The sequence below is a fragment of the Gigantopelta aegis genome, chromosome 4 (genome assembly GCF_016097555.1).
Source record: "Gigantopelta aegis isolate Gae_Host chromosome 4, Gae_host_genome, whole genome shotgun sequence".
Taxonomy (NCBI): domain Eukaryota; kingdom Metazoa; phylum Mollusca; class Gastropoda; order Neomphalida; family Peltospiridae; genus Gigantopelta; species Gigantopelta aegis.
Genome location: NC_054702.1, coordinates 88,978,839 through 88,995,493, shown reverse-complemented (window position 1 = coordinate 88,995,493; position 16,655 = coordinate 88,978,839). Strand labels below are relative to the sequence as shown.

The following is a 16,655-nucleotide window of genomic DNA, read 5'->3' as shown; positions in this document are numbered from 1 at the left end:
TTTGCAAACAGGGACATTTAAAAAAATTTTAAACCAAAATCGCACACTGGTTTTTTTTTTCTATACTAGTCAATTTGGAAAAATATGTTACTGGCCTCTTAAGAATAATGAATGGCTGATTAATTACGGTTGACATTTAAACAAATTTGACTACTATTATAAAATCTATAACCATACATACGTACAATTAGAGAAAGTTTGAAAATATTAGTCAACATACACTTTAACTTAGTTGAAAGACCAATCAATAATTATTAATGCAGTGACATAATTTAACTTTTTATGGAGGTGCCAAATTCAATCCCAAAAAAATATATTAGTGGGAGTTTTAATCATAAAGGTTCATGAATGTTTTCAACTTAATATTTCGTAATTTTCTACACAATAGTGTATATAAGATGGAGGACACTGCCTGAATGTATGTTTATCTTCTTTTATGCTGTCCTAATCTCAAGTGTTGTGGTTTCATTGATTGGCTGATTATTCCCAATTCCTGGGGTTGATTAAAAATGTGTAGCAATCAACAACAAAAACATGTTTGGGTGTTTATAATTTGCTCAATACAAGTATATTTGTAAAGATGATGATATGTTGATTAAAAATCACCCAAGGCTCATAGAAAAAAACATTTCCTAAAAAAAAATCACAATATAGCCGCACCTAGTCAGAATACTCTATTTGCCATAACATGTTTTTGGTGAGTTTGGGTTGTTGTTGTTTTGGGGGTTTTTTTGCGGGAGTGAGGACGGTGTTACATCTTTCCATCCACAACAGGTGCTTGTTTCTTGTGGCCATTTAGAAATGTTTTATTTTAATGACGCACTCAACACATTTTATTTACGGTTATATGGCGTCAGACATATGGTTAAGGACCACACAAATTTTGAGAGGAAACCCGCTGTCGCCACTACATGGGCTACTCTTTCCGATTAGCAGCAAGGGATCTTTTATTTGCGCTTCCCACAGGCAGGATAGCACAAACCATGGCCTTTGTTGAACCAGTTATGGATCACTGGTCGGTGCAAGTGGTTTACACCTACCCATTGAGCCTTGCGGAGTACTCACTCAGGGTTTGGAGTCGGTATCTGGATTAAAAATCCCATGCCTCAACTGGGATCCGAACCCAGTACCTACCAGCCTATAGACTGATGGCCTACCACGATGTCACTGAGGCCGGTCTTGTGGCCATTTATGTCACACAACTATCCATTTTACCTCAGCTGTTGCTGTGGGTTAGTTTTTTGTTTAATGACACCTCAGCACATTGTAAACTAAGGCTATTTATTGACTGTCTAGATAATAATACATGTACATTTTGGTTCCGTTAGCACTTTTATTCAGAAAAAGAAAATCAGCTTCCACCACGAAGTCTACTCCTACCATAAAGGCAGCAAGAAATCTTTTATTCACAAGGTCAGATGAAGTGGTGGAAAAAAACTAAATCCAATCTTTCCCAGGAAAGGGAATTGATCAGTCAAACTTCCCAACAACATACGCCTGGAAAGTTTCAGAATACTGACAAACTGATTGCCTTGCAATAAAAAAAAATATTCTATTTTATTGAAAATTTCATCTAACTGCTCGCCTGGCACCATTTCAGAAGCAAAAAGTCTTCAGCTCGCCTAGATTTTGTTCATGGCCAAGACTGGACCGGAGGGTGATTGATCATGCATGCAACCTAATACTGGTATGTTAGACAGTTACTTGTGTAACAAAAGCTGTGGTAATGTACTATTCTATCCTGTCTGTGGGTTGCTGCATATTAAATATACCTTGATGCTATCAAAAAAAGTAGCCCATGGAGTGGCGGCGGAAGTAAGTTTCCTCTACTTATCGGTGTTGTGTTTGCAAGGGGAGAGTTTCGGGGATGACTAGCAAACATGTTTTTTTAAATTCAATACATTTTTAGGGGGAGCATGTCTCAACCCCTCTATAAATTTCGCTCGCCTGTCTACAAAAACCTGTTAAAATTCCTGCGTATATGCTTGAGATAAAATGTGTCGAGTGCATCATTAAATATACCATTTCTTTCTTTCCAAATAGCTGCTGTTTAATACATAGATGCATGTTCAAAGGTGTTGGTAAACAAATATTCCTTTCCTTTAAATCCCCCATCGTGTAATATCATATATATCCATATCTGAGGATAAGGCTATGAGTATGAATGCTAAGCAGTGAGCGTAATACTACAGAATGACAATGGGACTTAATCACACCATTCTGCCCAGCACAAACGTGGACAGTGCCAGGCCAACGCAGCCTTTCCTGCTATACCGTGCTGGCAATCAATGATAGGCACAATTACACATCCTAACACGAATACCAATTGTTGCTATTAATGTTCAAATTACACTTCAGAGACCTAACAGAGCTGGATTACTAATTATTGCCATGTAGTATGAACATGGAAAGTACACACACATGTATTTCATAATTTATGAGGTGATAGCTTAGAGAACTAATCTAGTGACCTAAGTTTAGGTTATTATTCACCATATACAAATTAAAACTGATTTTTGCAGATATATTGCATTAATACTAAATGAGAAAAAAATCTAAATCTTTTTTTCTTAAAAAAGCCTAAATTTTATAAACATTGTATTATGTTTGGCTAACAGAAATGAATTTGGCCATCGACAACACAAAAATACTGTAATCTTTTAATTAGAAATAGCTACTTTAAACATGTATTCAATATCATTTCAGTATCAAGAGCTTATCAGATTCGAAGACAATTTTAAACAACTGAACAAAGTTACCATGATACGTCACACACACTGTCTAAAGATGGTTATTAGTATTCACATGATTACAAAGTTTTTTGTTGTTTTTTGCTTGTTTTTGTTTTTTTAACAAAACCACTAGAGCACATTGATTTATTAATCATCGGTTAGTGGATGTCAAACATGTGGTAATTTTGACAAAGAGTCTAAGAGAGGAAACCTGCTACATTTTTCCATTAGTAGCAGGATAGCACATATCAGAGTCTGATATACCACTGGCTGTAACAAGAAATAGCCATATGGGTCCACCAATGGGATCTATCCAAAACAGACTACGCATCAAGCGAGCACTTTACCACTGGGCTACATCCTGCCCCTCACATGATTAGAAAACACAAAATAAAGCATTACTTGTAAAACATTCTTCTTATTTATTTATTTAATAAAGCATTACTTGTAAAACATTTTTAATAAACATTTTTAAAAGGTATTTATTTATTGTTATTTATCTGTTTAAATTATTTTCAATTCAGAGTATTTTGGTTATGTTCGAAACATTAAATGACTCAGTAATTTAACTAGATGACCATCAATCAAACATTATCTCTTGGAGGCACCCCCCCCCCCCCCAATAAAAAAAAAAAACCCCAAAACCCCCCATCCAAACTGGTAATTTCCTAAATTTATAAAACTTTTATCCAACATGTGTATACTATCATAATATGTTTACACATACGTATCAAGTGACATGCCAAATAATATACAAATATATGACCACTATTGTCTTTATTATTTGTACATACCAATATTGTTTATGTGTAATATTACTGATAACAGACATAAATCAATTTTCTTGACAAACTTCCATAATAATGCCGAGGATGCTGAACACCTGACCAAGTTGAGCACATCCATTTGATGACGATAATGGCTAAAGACAGCCTGGCAGCAGATTGAAAGCCATCATTATACCATTAACATGTACTTTAATGGGATTACCAGTAGAATTACACTCGCACACTACCCATCGACTACAAGCTACAGCAATAACCTGTCATTCACGTTTATCGCACCCTACCCATCGACTACAAGCTACAGCAATAACCTGTCATTCACGTTTATCGCACCCTACCCATCGACTACAAGCTACTGGCAATAACCCGTCATTCACATTTATCTCTTATTGTCATGTGCAGTTATATATTCAAGTGCTTTTATCAGACTCATCGCATTTATTGGAGAGAAAAAAAATATATTCAATAATTTTCTATATATTCCAGATAATGACACACTCAGGTACATGAAATGGGCTGTTTGAAGCAGACTCGTGTTAGATTCGCTAAATGTGCTGGATTAAGGATGCGGATTAAGGAAGCGAAATAAATTTCAGAAAAGAAAAAAAATCAAGTTACATTTGTTTGTAGATATTTCTGGTTTAGACAGACGTGATTGAGACAATCTACTGTAGCATGAAATGTTTGTGTTTTTTGTTGTCAGTTTTACATTTTTTGAGTTTAACGAGTTTGTAATATTAACCGAGGTTTCTACTGTCTCTTAAACTTGTTTTTTTTCAACGTGGTCACATGGATTCTAGCTATTTCGGGTTTTTTTTTAAAACAATAACAAAACTTATGGAAACACGTACAGTAAAAAGTACAATGCTTAAGCAGCAACAGCTATAGTAGACAAGACAGGTGTGGTCAGTAACATTTGCTTTGAAAGCAACCATGATCAGGTCACTAATGCAGTGTTTGCAGGCATTCTAGGAAATGTTGCTTTTACATGCATGTTGGGGAATTTGTGTTTTAAGGAAGTAACAAAAAAAGCTATATGTAGTACAGGGCCCCGTTCCACGAAGTGATCTTAGCACTAAGAACACCTTAGTGAATAAGGTAGCTATACACTTAAGGTGATCTTAGGGCTAAGATCGCTTTGTGGAACGGGGACCCAGGTATTGTAGACAAGTAGGAGTTGTTCCACAATGTCAAATTACCAGTTTTATTTTTTATTATAAATTTTATTAACTATTATTATTTTTAATGAACAATGAATGTGATGGATTTTTAACAATTAAAAATAAAGACAAATTATATTAAATTATTTGGTGTATTTGCTTGGTTGCTATTGGTAAAAAAGAAAAGAAAAAAAAGAAGAAAAAAGCCTTCTAACCACCTCTTCCATTTTACTATTATTTTTGGAACCCTGCACTGTATCACAGTATATGTGTCGTTGATTACTTTTCTTTGAAAATGTATTAGTTTAGGCCAATAAAGATATTTGATATTCACCAAATATTTGTTTACTAGTAAAAAATGAAACATCTAAGAACATACAATTTCTGTTTTGTCTGCGTCATGCTAAAAATGTCCAATTACCAAGACTACCACACTGAATGTTTGATTTTATCAATATTTATTCAGTAGCACAGGTAAGACACTAATAGATCCAAGCAAGAAAATCCGCGGAATTAAAGTGACAGACCCTAGTTTTTAAACACTACAACATATTTTTCACTATTAAAACCATTTTTTTTTTACAATCTAAATTAGAAGTACTTATACTGTATTATTTAGACTATTCATTTTTAGTAAATATGAAGTGGTTCTGGTTATCCAGGCTTCTATAATACCCCAAAATGCATTTTTCATCATTCTAAAAACGCACATTCGTCTGAAAAGTAATGGTTATCAAGACAAACTCTAGACTATTTTTGACGATATTTCCCCATTTAAACATAACAGACTTTAACTTCTCTCTGTTTTAACCTCATCCAAATGTGTTGCAGTTTTGTAGATTAAACTTTCAACTTGCCTTGGTTTTGTTCATGGTGAAGACCGTCTTATATGCACTTTCCTATGGACAGGACTGTACATATAGCACAGCTTTCTATGGACCAGTTACGAGGCATGGGTCAAAATGGGAGACAAACTCAACCTGAGCCCATCAAGGGCAATCAATCCCACAACCCATTGCAACTCCGACAAACTCTCTACCTCCGAAATGTTTTCAAAGTACCATCATTCCTAACATCTCTTTTCCAAAGCATAAATTCAATCTTTGTGACCATGAAATATGATGAAATGTACACTCACCAAACTTTGGTTCATAACCATAGCAGTAACAATCATTAAACAGAATCTATACCTCATTCCAGCAAATATTTAATGTCTTTTTTGTCAATAGTAACAGTTTGGCTCAACACAAAAATAAAATAAAACCTATTTTGAAAATAACATGACCGAGTGAAAGAATGAATGTTTAATGACACCCCAGCATAAACATTCACACAGGCTATTGGGTGTCAAACAAAGGTAAGTATATGGATAAAATTAACAAAAATGTTTTACTTTTATGTGCAGATTGCGAGAACAATGGTCAAGATATATATAAATAAAGCAGCAATACTTGCCCATAGTAAAAAAGTTTTCTTGATTAGGGTAGTTAAACCTACTGGTTTGTTTTTGTTGGAGATCCGTTTTTGTATGTATATATATATATTGTCATTGAAAGAACTACATGAGCAGATCAAATCTTCACTATGATCAAGTATTGCTGTTTTATTTATATTGTGACCAATGTTTTTACAAATTGTACATAAAAATTGATTATTTCTGCAGGTTTTTTTTTTTTTTTTTTTTTTTTTTTTTTTGGGGGGGGGGGGGTTTAAAGTCAAGCCAAATTGAAATTATCAACAATAAACAATTAACATTTTTGTTGGAAGAAGATATATAGAGGGAAAACTTACCGATCCTTTATCCTTCTCAACTTTCTTAAAGCATTTATTGAGTGAAAGATTGTGCCGCACAGAATTCTTCCAACCCGTGGGTGCATTCTGGAAGTACGGGAAGTGAGTGAGTATCCAGTTGTATATATCCTTCACTGGAAGTCTCTTGATGGGCGAATCCTCAATCGCCATGAATATTAAACAGCTGAAAGAATACGGTGGCTTGTTGTTTATATGTTTCTGAGGATTATATGGCACATGGGGAGGGTGAGTCTGTGGGTAAGGTGCTCCGTTTAGTTTCAAATCGTCATTTTCTTTTTGTCCTTCTTCACTGGACATATCGTCATCGGCTCCGGGAGCCATGTTTTTTAACAAGTCTGTGTCCTGCAGCCAGGACAGGCTGGTCAGTTCGTCATCTTCTTCGACGTCCAGCTTCTCCATGCGCAGCTCGGCGAAACAACTGCTGCTGAGCGGTTCGAGCTTCATGTCGTCTTCAGAATCGGACAGACATTTCATGGCTTTAGAGAGGGCGCTACCTGGGAAACTCTGGCTGAGACTGGTCACGAGGCGGAGTCTCATCGAGGCGTCAGTCTCGTTCTCGCTCAGCGTCCGATTCGGTGCCATGGTTGCACGCAGCTAAGTTTCAAACCCTGGAAGAGAAAAAAGTAAATAATAAAATATCAAACAGTACAAAAATGTAGGGATCAAAGTAAATAATAAAATATCAAAAGGTACAAAAATGTAGGGAATCATTCACAATAAACTACAATTTTACAAGCACCAAAATGTTTTTTTAAAAAGTACAATAAAACCTACAGGTCTTAACTAGACCCAGAACAAACCACAATCCTGACAAAACTTACCAATTTTTATGGTCCCAAATTTTCAAAATTCAAACACATGATCCTCTTAATACCTGATCCTGTATAAATCAGATAAATATTAGGTCTCTGGGATGATCCAGTTTAGACAGGTTTCACTGTATATACTTTTTTTGGCTACGCATTTTCCTCCCTCTTAAAGTCTACATGAAAGAAAGGAATATTTGTTAATTTGTTTATGTTTTAAAACTGTATACTGGAATTAACACTCTCCCATGGTTTGTATACGTATTAAAGCCTCAATGGATTTTTTTAATAGAGAAAACAGACAGGATAGTACAGACCATGAACAATGCTATATCATACCACTGGCTGGAACAAGGAACATTCAGTCACGGTTTTATCGTCATAATTAAACCTGAGAAACTCTGGCTGAGTGTGTAATGATAACAAAATACATGCATGCAAGGTACTTTTTTTCTTGAATCCTATTTGACAAATATGACCACTGTATCTTTACCAAAACATACATGTACACCATTACGAAACAATTAACAGGTATTTAAATTTATTTACAGTATACCCAGTTATCTTCTTTTTCTTTCCTGTTTATAAATTCACTAGCTAAAATGAGTATTGCAAAAATAAATCAAGATAAAAGTGTTATCAAATGTTGTCTTGAGATATCTATGTTCACTATCTATTTAAAAATAAATGCTAAAATCATCTTTAGAAAGCTTAAAATTTTACGATACTTAAGTAAATGTCACTTTAGAATTTTAGATTAAATCCTGTTTACATTGTGAAATTTGTTTTTATAAATACACAAAAAAACTGTAGTGATACTTCATAAAAAAAACATTTTAACTGGCAGCATGCCATGTGCACATGTACATGTAAACACAATTTCAACTTGTGATATGCTATAATAGACATCTTAATGTAATATCTCATTAATTTAGTCATCATTCGGTAGAACGATTTTCAATTGCATTTCTACTCTAGCATTACAGTATATTTTTAATTCAATTTATATCTTTCTTTTTTTCTTTTCTTTTTGTAACATTGGTGGCAGTTATTGACTATATGACAATTGTTGACAATTCAGTTTTTATAAGCATAAAAAACAAAATAAAAAATAAATGGGTCATTTATTACTTTTAAACTTGTTGAATGTGTTAGTAGTATTAACGACATCAGCTTTTCACAAGCCTCCTGCCAACAATGATCCCACCACCTGTAGAATATCAGAGCAGCTGATGGTGTCGTCACCATGGCAATGACCCATAGTCAAATATGAAGAGTCTGCAAGCTGTGGCCTCCTCCCTTCCCAAATGTGGACGCTCAGTTGGACAATGGCGGAGGTGAAGGTATTGTAACATTTCTCCACATTGATCTTCCTGCCTCCATTCCACTTTGTTCAGGTTATGTAAACAGGTTCAACCAAATGTATTTTAACACACAACTACAAAACTGGCACACATTCTAGGGAGCTGTACAATTTTGAACATGTTTATGTATGGGATGAATATATTATAAATAAAACAATACTACATCACTAATTGTTACGTTGACAAATAGTTTTCAATAATAATAATAATGATGATAATGATGAAACATAGACATATTACAATAGACAACAAATAACTTTTTAAAATTCTGGTGTTGATAATGATTATGATGTATGTGCAAACTGCTTTACTAACTAAAAGATTAAAATGATCTTGGACAAAAATGTCAGAATTTGTTGCAATGTCTTGAAAGTAGAGTGATTTCAAGCTTTTTATTTTTAATATTTTTAATTTTGATTTATATTACAAGCTAAACTGGACTTATCCTGGGGATCGTGTCCATAGTGAGAAAAGGATGGGTGGAGATTGTATGAACAATGATCATGTGTCATTTGCAATTTTAAATAAATTTAATATCAGATCATAATTTTTTTTAATTCAACAGGATAAAGTCCATTTTCATGTTGTATAACATGCCTTAACAAGTACAGAATCTTCATTCATTACGCTAAATAACCTATGGACTTTTGAGCCTCTCACAATTCAGTACAATGTGCATACCCCAAGTATGCGATACGGTAGTTATCACACAAGTCGCGAGCCTCACTCTATAAGCTTGTTTGTACAAAGTGATTCTAGTATTAAACACCACTTGATAACGATGAAGAAGTCTCCACTCGTTTCAGAGTTATCAATACCTCTTCATTGTTATCTCTGTCACAAAGGCAGTTATCTGAAAATACTTCCTTAACTTGTCTGCTCTATCAACAAGATTTTGTGTCAAATGTGATCAAATAATTTTTTTTACATGACATTACAATCAGATTGTGAAATCGGTCTATTCATGAAAGGATGAAATTTTTAAAGTCATTTTGTGAAACAACTGCTGCCGGTAGGACTATATACTACACAGTCAATTGACTGAAATGGTTTTAGTAATTTTGTGATTAGATGAAACACAAATTAGAAAATTATTTAATGGTCAAACATTTATATTTTCCACACTTGTCGCCATTATTGTACATGTATGTTTGCACCTGTACTCTAATCCATGCCATATTATCTCTATACATACTCTCTTACTGACATAGATTTACAAACTGACTAAAAAACATTTTTCTTATTTCAGTGAAACTGACTGAAATCAGTGAAATATGAGAAATTTTGAGTCATTTAATGATTTTATTGGCCACCAATAATGCTTAATGAAATAATTTATTACTTTTAAATTAAATTTAAAAACAATTTTTAACGACACCACTAGAGCACATTGATTAATTAATCATCGGCTATTGGATGTCAAACATTTGGTAATTCTGACTCATAGTCATCACAGGAAACCTGCTACATTTTTTCCATTATCAGCAAGGGATCTTTCATATGCACTTTTCCACAGACACAGCACATACCATGGCCTTTGACCAGCCTTTTAAAATAAATTTATTTCATTTTTATTTAACTGATGGACCTTTAATATTTAAAAACAAAAGCTATTTTCAGTATAGATATCCTAATGTTTTTCTATTATTTATGATATACAACTTGTTTAATTAAAACTACCAATATCTACTGCAGACAAAGTAAAAACCAATCAGCATAACTGACAAGAGACTGTCACCACAGTAACACAAATGTCTGCCCTCACTGACCTAAAAACAGCCACAAGTAAGAGATTACATAACTCAGATCTATTTTATTGCTGCAGTTAGACTCAACTGTGACTGATGGATTGTAATGGATTAACTGCAATATCCACTTGTCAATTTGGACAGCAGGAAGTCCGCTGAGGAATGTGTTACCATGACGACTGACCATACACTTGAACTGACCACACATTTGTACCAGTAAATATGTTATATTTAGATAAGTATGGATATTTATCTGTACACCCTTCATCCTGGACACAGACACTGGCAATATCAGAAGCTGCACCTGGGACAGACATGCTTCAACATCCATTTGATATACGCATACATGCAAACAGAGTGCAGTTCAGAAAATATTTTGTGTGGTGAATATATACTATAGAAACTAAAACTGTCATCATAATGGAGTCTTCACTGGAGTGAAAATAATCATTAGTAGTAGTAACACCAAACAATTTAAGAAAAGCTAACCATATAATTCACTCTATAAAATATAAGCTAAACATGTTTAGAAAACAGATGACAATCTTGATGAATTGAATATATATAAGTAATTATACAATTTAAACATTACCTATTATTTCATTAAAAAACTGTTACATGAATGACAAATTACATGGACCTGGTATTTCGTAATTCAAATATACATCATCGAATGCTGGTCAACTCGCCCCAAACTAACTCACCCCCCCCACCCCCCACCCCAACTCGCACCAGTGTTTGGTCAACTCACCCCAAACTTTACTGTCCGTAAATAATTGTGACGAAATTAAAAATGGACGTCTACAACTTTGGTGTCATTATATTTATTAATATTACAGTGAAACTCTGCTATATGTCCACTTACTAGTTTTATATGGGGGAGATCCTAATATCGGACAAACAATGAACTGTCAAGCCTATTTTAACGACGTTTGTGAGTTTGTCCATTATTTCCTAAAAGGAATGATCAGGCAAGGCTTTTTGGACTTCGACTGGTGTGCAAATTCAACAATATTTAACGCACATTATTGCTTAAACTATTGGTATATTTAATTAATAAAACGGTAATGATACAAGTTGATTAAACAGTGTGGGGAGAGTTGGTTGGTGGCGAGTTGACCTGCTCCCAAATCATTAAGTACATTATCCTTTTCATATATAAACACACATGCTTAAAGAATAAATATGTATATTTATACTTAACTGAATTTTTTTAACCAGTGATAATGCTGAACCATTTGTTTTTAAAATGTATAATTGATAAAATAATAACCAATGTACTTTGTACCTTGTTTTAGATATATTACCGTTATTGCTACAGTCCAAGTAATTATAAGCATTTTATACATTACTTGTGTAAACTGACTGTACCACATCCAATTAACAATGAGTATACGCTTTCAATTACAAAATTTTTAAACATGCATTTACATTTAAGATTTGTTTTGTAGGCTAGTAAGTAATAACAGCTAAACCTGCTACTTTACATTAGGATTTTAAAAAATAAATAAATAAATTTAAAGAAAACAATTTAAAAAACAACAAGTAACTGCCAAATCTAATACTAATCTCAATTCAGACTTTTAACAAAAACCACCTACTAATACAGTAGTAGTAAATAATTGACAAACCTAGTTCAACAGTTTTACAATCCAGTATAAGTGACAAGAAGCAGCAGCAGCAGCAGTCAGCCTGAGAGGCTGTTAAAATTAATATTTGAAATAAACCATTTGAGGACATTCTTATCTCACATTATTTCTGACACTCCCATCTCAGAGGTGCTCTCTAGACTGCTAAGACAACAATACAGGAACCCAAATGACAATTCCAATCATCCATGGCCCTGATTCAAAGGCTAGTAAGGAAAAACAATCTCTGGTCCCATTATCTTCCACTGCCTGGAGACCTCTCAATCCCTGGCTGGGTAATTAATGGATAAGCTAGTGTTATGTAACAGAAGTTACAGGCACAGATAGCAAGTATAGGGCTACCTGTTGTAAGGGGAGCTATATGGTCAAGGAGTGGGTGGTCATAAAAGCAACACAATTTGGAAGTTTTCGTTGTTAAAATGTTATAATTGTAGCTATTTAATTACTACCCTCCCCTATCATTGACCTGCGACTGGTATTTTCAAAAGATGTAAGAAAGAAAGGTTTTATTTATTTGGTTTTTATTTACCGGTTTGGTTATATGGTTACGCCTAACTTAAGGACATATGGTCAAGTACCATACAGAGAATGCAAGAGAGAACTGGTTGCCTCCACTCCATGGGTTACTCTTTTCAATTAGCAGCCAGGGATCTTTTATATGCATAATCCCACAGACAAAATAGTAGCCTACATACCATGGTGCACTAGATGGAATGAGAAGTAGCCCAATGGGCCCAATGACAGGGTTTGATTCTAGACAAATCGAACATCAGGCGAGTGCTTTACCACTGGGCTATGTCTTGCCCATATCAAAGGATGTAGTTATAATGAAATGAAAGAAAGAAAGGAATGTTTTATTTAACGACGCACTCAACACATTTTATTTACGGTTATATGGCGTCAGACACATGGTTAAGGACCACACAGATTTTGAGAGGAAACCTGCTGTCACCACTACATGGGCTACTCTTTCCGATTAGCAGCAAGGGATCTTTTATTTGCACTTCCCACAGGCAGGATAGCACAAACCATGGCCTTTGTTGAACCAGTTATGGATCACTGGTCGATGCAAGTGGTGTACATCTACCCATTGAGCCTTGCGGAGCACTCACTCAGGGTTTGGAGTCGGTATCTGGATTAAAAATTCCATGCCTCGACTGGGATCCGAACCCAGTACCTACCAGCCTGTAGACCGATGGCCTAACCACTACACCACTGAGGCCGGTTTATAATGAAATGTTATCCTAAATGTATCTATGGAAATTCATATAAAATATCCTTATTGCCTGGGCTCAGTGATATAGAGGTAACAGCCATTCTTCTGGCCACCTGCCTTTGATCCAGCCACTGGTGTTGCCTGAAGTTCGACCCATACAGGGTTGGTATGCCTGAACCGTAAGTGAATGTGGGCAAGGCAAAGAGTACCCAAACCCCAACTTCTTGTCGGTTTGAACCAACTAAGTCTCAACAGCTCAGTGGGAAGGTGTATGGTCGTAAATAAAGCCAACTTCTCACCAAATAACCATTAAGAATGAAACATTAACCCACTGTCCTGGACAGACAGCCCAGATAGCTGAGAAATCTGTCCATTACAGGGTACTTGAACTGTAACTTGTGCAAGTGGGAATAAACAAAAAAACCCAGCTGAAATATGAAACAAAAATAAATGGGAAAAAGCCATCAATACGCGTTATGATGTAGTTGTTGAGTTCATATCCCAGTACAGACTCCAATCCTGAGTGATTTTAACAGCCGAGTACAGTGTTGTAAGACACTACACTGATGTTTGTCTGGTAGGTATTGGGTTCACGTCCCAGTACAGACTCCAATCCCCAAGTGATTTTTAACAGTCAAGTAGAGTGGTATACAGCCAATGATTTTTGTCTTGCCTTCACGAAGTAAAAAGGTGAGATATTGGCATTACATTTCTGGCAGCATCAGCAGCAGCAGAGACGGCGTCACATTTAGCACACATCTCAACATTAAAGTTTCATGTTTAGTTCCAGTTCTCACAAACTAAAGTTAAAGTTTGCTTTGTTTAACACCACCACTGGAGCACATTGATTAATTAATCATCGGCTATTGGATGTCAAACATTTGGTAATTCCGACTCGTAGTTATCAGAGGAAACCCGCTACATTTTTCCTAATACCATGGCCTTTGACCAGTTGTGGTGCACTGGTTGGAATGAGAAAAACCCAATATGATCCTGCGACGCAAACACCTCAGGCGATCACTCAACCGACTGATTTAAATCCTGCCCCTCACAAACTGAAAGTCCAAGATCGATGAAACTTGGTTTACAGTTGCCCTATGCAAACTAAAAGTCATAAAGTGATGAAACTTTGTTTTTATGGATATTCATCACAATACATGTAAACAGAATTAACAATTCATTAAATTAACATTTTTATTGAATATTTATACTCAATTATAAAATAAAGGTTTTTATTTTTAAAATTTAACATGCATTAAGAGGAACATCAGAGGATGCAACTGTCAGTGATATTAAAAAATGTATGGTATGTGAGACAATTAATTCAAAGGAATTCTAGTTCCTACTAAGCGTTAACCCTAGGACGTAGCCCAGTGGTAAAGCGTTCGCTCGATGCGCGGTCGGTCTGGGATCGATCCCTGTCGGTGGGCTCATTGGGCTATTTCTCATTCCAGCCAGTGCACCACGACTGGTATATCAAAGGCCATGGTATGTACTACCCTGTCTGTGGGATGGTGCATATAAAAGATCCCTTGCTGCTAATCGAAAAGAGTAGCTCATAAAGTGGCGACAGCGGGTTTCCTCTCTCAATATCTGTGTGGTCCATAGCCATATGTCCGACGCCATATAATCGTAAATAAAATGTGTCGAGTTGTTAAATAAAACATTTCCTTCCCTAGAGCCAGCACTGGGATATGAACCAAGCACCTATCAACCCTGCAACTGATGGCTTAACCTGTGTGCATGATCCATTAAATTATTAACTGTAACATCATTAGCATCATCCCATTCCATTATCAGATAACAATTATTGTCCTATATTTGAACTTAGAAGTTAATACATTATTGTCCGATATGGAGAGATTTACTAGTCAACTATTGTTAACTGGTTTATTTGTGGAGGTGTAAACATTATAGTTAAATATTGTATTGATATAAGTACCATGTAGTGGCTACAATTTCATTTAAAGGTCAAATAGCCAATACTTGTTTCAACATACTGGGAAAAAAGATCTTGACATATCATCAAGTTTACCATTAAACAATGTAATTTTGTACATTTATTTTTTTAAAACTTAGAAACATTCCATACATTAAGCTTCTAGAACAGTTTCATCTGATCTAGAGTTTCATTTAAACACAAACAGCAGTACAATCAAGTGAACAAAGTTTCACAACTTTCTTTGTCAGTGTTGCATGAATATCGACTGAACCGTGTAAACAGCGATGTGTCCTTTTAAAAATGGCTGCCTTCTAGCTAATGTACTTACAGCTTGAGCCAGTCGGTATAACTCGATCCACAGCAGTTTTTGAAAGATGAATTTCTACGAAAATCACATCCTCTGGTTGATAAAGATGGCGACAAGACATAAACAGTAGTCACTGAAGCATACTGGGACTGTCAAGCGGAGCATCCGAGGTATTGGACAGTCAACAACACTGGCCTGTGTTACAGCTAGTCACAGAGAGCTGTGGCCCACATGCACGCATTCACTATCGCCAGCTGTGCCCCCTTTCCTGCTAGGCATCCTGTTTCCATGGTAGCTTGCTACAGTTACCTTGGATACGGGGATGAAGCCACATTCAATTCAGTTTTGAGAGTTAGTTGCCTCCAATGATATCTGCTGCAACCATAGAGCTGGCCAAAGCTTACAAATACAATTAAATCTTCCAGATAAGCTCAGCTTCAGAAGCTAGGGGAGGATTTATCTTATAAAACTAAAAGCATGTTGATTTTTGTTTAGGAATCTTGTTTAGTGATATAACCGCTCCGACAAGAAGACACACGTTAGATCTTGCGCTCAGCCAAAGATGTGTAAAATCAATATCTAAATACTATTCAATGTCCTCCTCTTGAACTTTGTAGCTCTCCCCAGCGTGAGCAAAGAAGATGGCCTGATGTACCTACACTACACACTACACTACACTAACCCACACCTATTTTTATCTCTGTATTGTTCAGGCCATGTGATATATATCCATCACCTACTTGATGTATGAGTGCAGTGTAGTCATAACAGACAGGGTACTGGTTCTCACCAGTGTTTAAATTCAAGGAGAAATAAACAAGCCACATGATGAGATGTTAATAGGTACCTCATAAGATTAGTGACTAAATTACACTAAATTTACAAAATATATATCACTCATATACAGTAATTTTTTTTAATAATCTAAATACATAGATCTATATTCACTTTATAAAAATAAAACATCCTATTCACTTAAAAAACGGAAACATTAAATCATTTTTTTAAATTATTTCATCCTTCTTACAAGATGAACATGGGCTCAGTAATCTAGCAGATGATAATTCCCATTCCCAAAACTTTTTTTTAGTTCCCAATTAAAAATAATAATAATAATCCCAAAGCACTTCTGCA

The 16,655-nt window shown here is 35.2% G+C and overlaps 1 protein-coding gene across 2 annotated transcripts in view; it reads right to left on the bottom strand.

The window, feature by feature from the left end:
• Positions 1–16,655, bottom strand: part of LOC121371353 (forkhead box protein N3-like) — a 72,462-nt gene that overhangs the window by 32,555 nt on the left and 23,252 nt on the right. Inside the window, exons 1-2 of one of the 2 annotated variants that reach the window (XM_041497176.1) lie at positions 15,543–16,115; positions 6,469–7,097 (exon numbers count right to left, since the gene is read on the bottom strand). In XM_041497176.1, coding sequence (XP_041353110.1) covers positions 6,469–7,071 — 603 coding nt within the window. In that variant the 5' untranslated portion in view covers positions 7,072–7,097; positions 15,543–16,115. Of the gene's footprint in view, positions 1–6,468; positions 7,098–15,542; positions 16,116–16,655 lie in introns of those variants that run through there. The other variant, XM_041497177.1, reaches the window with a different exon arrangement.